This window comes from Nematostella vectensis, chromosome 12 (genome assembly GCF_932526225.1).
Source record: "Nematostella vectensis chromosome 12, jaNemVect1.1, whole genome shotgun sequence".
Lineage (NCBI taxonomy): Eukaryota > Metazoa > Cnidaria > Anthozoa > Actiniaria > Edwardsiidae > Nematostella > Nematostella vectensis.
The window spans coordinates 5,759,555-5,766,546 of NC_064045.1; the positions used below are offsets into that span (position 1 = coordinate 5,759,555).

The 6,992-nt window shown below is 39.2% G+C and overlaps 2 protein-coding genes across 2 annotated transcripts; one reads left to right on the forward strand and one right to left on the reverse strand.

Annotated features, from left to right (window-relative positions):
- Nucleotides 1-3: 3 nt before the first annotated feature.
- On the forward strand, nucleotides 4-5,231 carry LOC5506412 (retinol dehydrogenase 14). Its single transcript, XM_001627051.3, has 2 exons — nucleotides 4-741; nucleotides 2,784-5,231. Exons 1-2 carry the CDS (start codon nucleotides 39-41, stop codon nucleotides 3,077-3,079), a joined length of 999 nt encoding a protein of 332 aa, XP_001627101.2. The 5' UTR covers nucleotides 4-38; the 3' UTR covers nucleotides 3,080-5,231.
- A 777-nt stretch (nucleotides 5,232-6,008) lies between these two features.
- On the reverse strand, nucleotides 6,009-6,896 carry LOC5506393 (PITH domain-containing protein 1). Its single transcript, XM_032374794.2, has one exon. The coding sequence runs from the start codon at nucleotides 6,867-6,869 to the stop codon at nucleotides 6,234-6,236; it is 636 nt and encodes a 211-aa protein (XP_032230685.2). The 5' UTR covers nucleotides 6,870-6,896; the 3' UTR covers nucleotides 6,009-6,233.
- Between the last annotated feature and the right edge of the window lie 96 nt (nucleotides 6,897-6,992).

Genomic DNA, 6,992 nt, shown 5'->3' on the forward strand with positions numbered 1-6,992 from the left:
AGTCACCGCTCCATCTATTCCACGAACTCCAAAACAACATGGATGCCATAACTAAGCTTTGCACAGCGCGTAACGTTACCGTCGCTGTGGCCGCGGTATTCGGCACAAGTATCTGGCTGTTTCGCCGATACCTAGTGGGCAGAAGATGCACTAACACTGTTCGACTCCATGGAAAGACAGTCATCGTGACTGGTGCGAATTCGGGGATCGGGAAGGCGACCGCCTTAGAGCTCGCTCGCCGCGGAGCTCGAGTGATCATGGCTTGTAGAGACTTGGAAAGCGCCGAAAAAGCAGCGAGTGAAATTCGGTACAAGGTGCCAAAAGCCGAAGTCGTTTGCAGGTTTCTCGATCTAAACTCTCTGATATCTGTTCGCAAGTTTGCAGAGGACGTTATGAGGGAGGAGAAACGACTCGATATCTTGGTCAACAATGCTGGGGTCTACCAGCCGGCGAACAAGAAAACAGTTGACGGTTTTGAGACTCAATTTGGTGTAAACCATTTGGGACATTTCCTACTTACGAACATGCTGTTGGATCTGCTGAAGGCGTCTGCCCCGTCCAGGATTGTTGTGGTATCATCAAGGCTAGGTTTTCGTGCAAACCTAGATTTTGATGCGTTCGACAAAGAAGACACTGAGAAGAAGTCTATGAGGGGCGGACATGTGATGCCGGTGGGTTATGGTCGCAGTAAGCTGGCGAACTTCCTCTTTACTCATGAACTGAGCAAGAGGCTTCCACAAGGTGAGAAGGAGATTGGTTCTTGATCAATAACCACCCCTCCCCCTCCAATAAAACACCTGGGGCCGGTTCCTCGAAGGCCAATTAACTTAACCCCATATCAGCCCCTTATCCTGTTTTAAAATTTGCTAATCGTAGGTTAGCTGACCTACTGGTAACTCACGGTTCCCAAAAGCCAAGTAATCCCCCATTTACTAACCCTAGATTAATTGAGTGAAAAACAGGTTTGATAAGTAAAATTCACACAGGATTCCCAGTAGATCAATAGAGAGCAACTCAAATATTTACCTTTGGTGATTTTACTTTCGCAGAGAAGCCCCAAAACACCCTTTACATTGCTGTTATTACCTCCATTTCATTGCCAAAAATGTCATTTGCGAGACAGATTCATTTCAAGTATATATTTTATGTAACTTTCTGTCTGTCCCAGCACAATTTTCGTATCAGCATTGCAACAAAGGTTGCATAACAAAGCGAAATGCTTTTAAATTTTTGTCGGCAACTTCATTTTATGGAACTTTAGTTCTTTTACAAAGTTTGGGATGCCTATGTTACGTCACCTAAACCGTAGGTTAGAGAGTTATTACCCACCTCACAAGCATTGTTAGATTTTACCTCCAAACTAGCGTTAGTGCTAGTGTTAACCAGCGTTTCGGTAACAGAACTAATCCGGGATAAAAATTTAATCATGGGTTAGGACAAATTTAACCTTGGGTTAGCAATAATCAGCTTTTCAGGAACCCGCCCCTGGTCTACATTATTTTTGGAACATCAAGGTAGTCTCATCAACTGGGAACTAGAATGTCTTCTCGGAATCTTGGAACTGGGATTTCTTCCGCTTCAGCGCTGATCTAAGCTTGGAGGCTCACTCTTCTTTAGCTGAAGCAAATATCATTTGCCCCTTGTCAAAGAGTCATTCTTTAATTTTAGACCTTTTAAAAAGGCAGTCTTATTTCCGAGGCTTTCTGCCTCCTTGACTAAAATTTTCAGATCTTCACCCCCAGACTCAAATCTCATGGTGCTAACAAATACTTGGTAATAAATTTAAGCTTTTACCAAAGGACTTTTTTCTCTTAATAATTGCAATCTTAAAAAAACTTAAAAATGAAAAGGATGTGGCGTGCACATTGTCTAGGCCTATTTTATAGATTTTGTTACTTTATTTGATGGGCTGTAATTAGCCAATCAGCTTGCTCTGTTTGTTAGTGAAAGGAGAACGTGCAAAAACATGGGGTCTTGTTGCCGGCTCTCCCTTTCCCTTTTCCCCTTCCACAGGAATCCTGAAACTCTGGAGAGCCAGCTAGCAGGCTATTTACTATACAGACCCCTCCCACCTCCAACCCCAATATGTTATCCCTGGTGATGAAGTGTATTGGGAAGAAATCATAGGTGGATCCATAATTTTGTTGTTGTGTGGGGATTTGAGCCAAATTAAAATTTACCCATAATTGTTATATTACAAAATTGTTTTTATACATTATCTTGGTACTTAACCAGGGGCCAATTCTATTTGATCGTTTAGGAGGTTTGGAAAGATAGAAAAATATGTTGGCTTTATTGATAAAATTTGGACTATGATTAAGAAATCCACGACCTCTCGCAATTGTGAATCCCTCCAATGCTGCATCCAAGATGTTATTTTTGGCAGCATAACTTAAAGCCGCATTGTCACCAGTTTACCTCCGGAGGTCAGACAGAAACCTCAACCGTTAAAAGACAAAATAATCCAAAGTATCAGAGATATTTAACAGGCCATCCGCTCTAAATTATCGATCACATCCTTGAAGAAAATTCCAATAGACACACTGCTTTCAATATTTTGAAATATTTTTCGCGTTTTCCGTTAAAAATCATTGGAGATTATTACGCAATCGACCGGAAGTAAACTGGTGACAATGCGGCTTTAAAAGCACATTTGGATGCTTGTGCATTATTGTGAAATGAGCTTTCTTCTTCAGTATGACATTGTCATTTGGTTTAATTATATTTAATCTCATTGTGATATTGCAAAATAAGACTACTCTATTTTGTTCTCTCCTATGTAGGTGTCACAGTGAATGCCCTTTGCCCTGGTATGGTGTGGACTGGACTTGGAAGAACATCAAAAATGTCATGGAAGATGAAACTGTTGTTTTGGCCACTTGGGTTCCTTTTTTTGAAGCGCCCCATGGAAGGTGCCCAGACAGTAATCTACTGTGCAACAGAGCCAGAACTAAGTAATGTTTCTGGAAAGTGCTTTACAGATTGTCACCAAACAGATATGCCAGCAAACTGCACTGATGATGAGACAGCTAAACGACTTTGGAATGTGAGCGAAATACTTACTGGACTTTCCTTTTAAAGACTTTTAATTCTTAAGGTGTCCTGCGTCAATTCCAAAGGACTGCTTTCACGAAAAATCACGCATTTTCAAACCGCTCCCATACAATCATTATTTACGTGATTTCTCCAATTCTTTCAATTTTTCATGAAAAAAAACATCCTAGATCCGGAGTTTCTTGCGATGCTAGGTGAAATCCAAACCGGTTGCGGAATAATTGGGGTAAATCAAAAGCAACGTAGTAACTAGCTAAGAGTGGCTTGACAGGTATATGCTATGAGCTTGCTGCAAGGGGTGTGGTTGCCTTGTTGGTTTACGGTACGCCTAGAATAACAATAATGATACAGTATAAGGGACTTCATAGCTAAGATCTTACTTGCTCTGTCAAAAAACTAAAGGGCTGCAGAATCTCAGCATTTTGTAATTTTTTTCTAGTTTTTGCAATGCTTTAGGTAATGTGGCTATGGTAGCATAAATCATTATATCATAATATTTTGAGCATTGATACAAATATTAATTACATGTTAAAATGTTTCCCTTTAAAACTTTATTGCTCTTGAAATGTCATTGCTACCTATGGGATTTTGGGTGGCACGGGCCACAGCGACATTCCCTCGAGGGTCACCAACCTGTGAATGTCAGCTCTGCAGCTTCTGGGTGTCTGGAAAAGTAACGGATTCAGTAAAAATTGCTGTATTCCATCGTTACCCGCATAGATATTCAGCTCTAACCTGGTGCAACCGCTTTTCTATACACTAGCTTTGATCATATTCAAGCGGTAAGTGTCAAAATACAGCCTACCAAAAGCTAAAAGCGATCAAAATGGATGCATTTCAATTATAATTTTGGCGGAAATGTGCTGCTTACTTCTCCAAGCGCAAAACTCGAAATCATGGTCTCCAAATGTTAATACGTACATTTTTATGAAGGGACATATCAATTCTTACTTTTAGATTGAAGTATTCTTTCCGTGGTCGTTTTAATTGGCAGTATGTTCAGTATTCTTCAAGGCGTCCATCTCGAGATGTTCAAATTGTTATAGTTGATTTAGAGCAGGATCAGCCCAACTGAATATTGTTATATTTTACAGGCGAGATCCTTGAAACTCGATTTAGTTATTACAGCATATTTTAGAGAAGTCTTACATTTTGTCATTTTGTTTTTGTATTATAGTCGCTTTTTTCCAAACTTCGACTTTCGACTAACCACAATTATTCCGCAATCAGTTTGGATTTCACCTTGCATTGCAATAAACTCCGAATTTAGGATGTTTCTTTCATAAGAATTTGAAAGAATTAGAGAAATCACTTCAAAAATGATTGTATTGGCGCGGTTTGAAAATGTGTGATTTTTTGGGAAAGCAAAGGGCAACCTTAAAGGGTTACAGTTTTAGGAGGTAGCTGCATCATAAAAGGGTCTAGGGACAAAATGGTTTAAGTGATATTTTGACCATTTCCTCAATACAAAATCCAAAAACTTGGCAATGAAACACATGGATTATGTGAGTGCAGCGCTTTTTATAAATACAGTAGGTGTCTTAGGCTTGAGTGAAACAGCTAGTTCTCCCTTGTAGAGTTTTTTTTGTGAGAGTTGGCAAAATCTAAAAGTTAATGAAATCAAAGGAAACAGCAGATAGTAATTTGAATTATACCGTAGCTGAAAGTATTCTTATTATAAATACTTAAGCCCTGTTTAAACAGTGCAAACATTGTAAGCAACAACAGCCAGCAGTTCTGACTCAGCAAACCTGGTACTGTTTGTATTATGTTGGGAAGTTTTGCAAAGTATAGTTTGCTAACATTTTCTTTTTTGGGGTCAGTCATGCAAACCCAAAATACAAACAAACAAAATAAAAGAATTTCAAAAATTTTCCAAAATATAAAAATAATAGTTATTATAATAATAAAAATGATGATGATGATGTTGATGAAGATGATTATAGTAATAATAAAATAGATAGGATGGTTGTAAAAGTAACCTTTTACATTATGCTCTTACTCGACCCCGGTAAGCTTTTCTGTCTCAACCAGCATAAATTTAGCACTGTATAACAGTCCAAAATTACCTAGGGTAGGTGACTCGGCTTACTGTAGTAAAGATTTATGTAAATATAGTGCCAGAGAGGAGTAAGGTAATCTTTTGGAAGTCAATAAATCGTAATACTTTTACAAAACAACATCTTACTTATTTTAATAGCTGTGGGGGAGGGGGGACTTTAGCCCTCATATATGAGACTTTTCCATACATTCTTTGTAATTTAGCCTCCCTTTATCATGATACCTTTGTAAATTTTAAGCCTCCTTCACCAAATATACTGTTCTACCAATATTCTTCATAATTTGGAATTTTTTAGGGTCAGATTTGATTTTTTTCTTAACTGTATGCCAGTGTGAAGTTCTCAATAGTATCCCCCTCACCCATAAGAGACCACAGAAGTTGTACTCAAAATATGCATTTGTTGTTGAATTTTTGGCGAAGTCCTCCTTCACTGTGAACAAACAGATGTTATTCTTGGCTTCAAGGACAACCTTGCTTAAAAGTATCCTGTTTAAGACAGAGAGGCCTGAAATGTATACCCTGTTAAGGACAGAGAGGCCTGGGATGTATACCCTGTTCAGGACAGAGACCTGAAATGTATACCCTGTTTAGGACAGAGATACCTGAAATGTATACCCTGTTTAAGACAGAGATGCCTGAAATGTATACCCTGTTTAGACAGAGAGGCCTGAAATGTATACCCTGTTTAGGACAGAGATGCCTGAAATGTACAGACGTCAACAAAATTTACAAGCTGAAGTGAAATTGCTAGTCTGCTTTGCAGCCATCCGCGTTTGTCAGTCGTGAAAGCGCTCCAATCCCCCCAAACATGGATGGCTGCAAAGGAGACTATGAAATTGCAGTAAGAGTTAGTTTAAAAAAAGTTTTACCACTTAAGGAAGTTTCCCTATAATAACGATCAAAGCTTTTAATTTTATATTATAGCTGTCAGTACACTTTAAGGACATCCCAATCAGACATTTTCTATTTTCTAGTTAAGGGTACTATACTGGATGTCACAGAAACATCTTATAAAACCACATGCACCTATAACTGTATCTATATTCCAAAGCATTAAATTGACAACACAGTCTACTTTTTACGTCCGACCAAGGAAAGTCACTCCTTCTTTAGACTACTACTGGATAAAGTGATGGACATCTTCTAGAGCGTTAGCTTTGTGATCTGCAGGATTGGCTCTGGCCTCATAATTACAAACCGTGACCTCATGCCTATGTGCTTCGCTAAACTCTCCCTTCAGACCTATATAATAGATCTTGGTTGTCTCTGCACCGAAATTCTTGGGGAAATACAACGACAAATGATTGACACTAGAAAATCTAGCAATTTTAGTGGCATACTCTAGAGAACCATTCCTATCCTCATGTAGCTCAAAGCTCTGCTCTGCTTCGCTTCCAGCATCGTCAAATGTCATTGCTGGGCGGTTTTTGAAAAGTTTAACTTCTGAAGGATGTTCCCCGCCTTCTCCACCAATAACAATCAAAGCCTTTAGTTTAACAGATCCAGTGAAAGGAATGTTGAAAAGCAATTCCTCGTCCACATCGCTTTCAACAAACTTTGTCGTGTCGAGTCTTTCGTCCCACGATTTGAAGACATCCTTGCCACTCCCTTCCTCGGCTTCGTTTAAGCATTGAAGCCTGAAAAGGTCTATCTTTTGGTAAAGGCTGAACTGGTTTCCTCGCTCGTTTGGGTCCTCGTGTTGGCAAGAATGACCGTGATTGTGGGAATGACCATGGCCACCACAACCCGCCATCTTGGAAAAAGGAGGTTCTAGCAATCTTGAAATCTGTTAGGGAGGGGAGGGGCCTAAAGCAAGATAAATTCTCTGTAATAAAATAAAAAAGACCGTAATTGAGCCATTTATATTTAGTTTTAA

What these genes read in the sequence shown, in the direction of transcription:
- LOC5506393 (XM_032374794.2), bottom strand. Translation starts at nt 6,869, where the DNA reads ATGGCGGGTTGTGGTGGCCATGGTCATTCCCACAATCACGGTCATTCT.
- LOC5506412 (XM_001627051.3), top strand. Translation starts at nt 39, where the DNA reads ATGGATGCCATAACTAAGCTTTGCACAGCGCGTAACGTTACCGTCGCT. An exon ending in GAGCAAGAGGCTTCCACAAG is followed by an intron (nt 742 to 2,783) that starts GTGAGAAGGAGA and finishes TCTCCTATGTAG; the next exon opens with GTGTCACAGTGAATGCCCTT.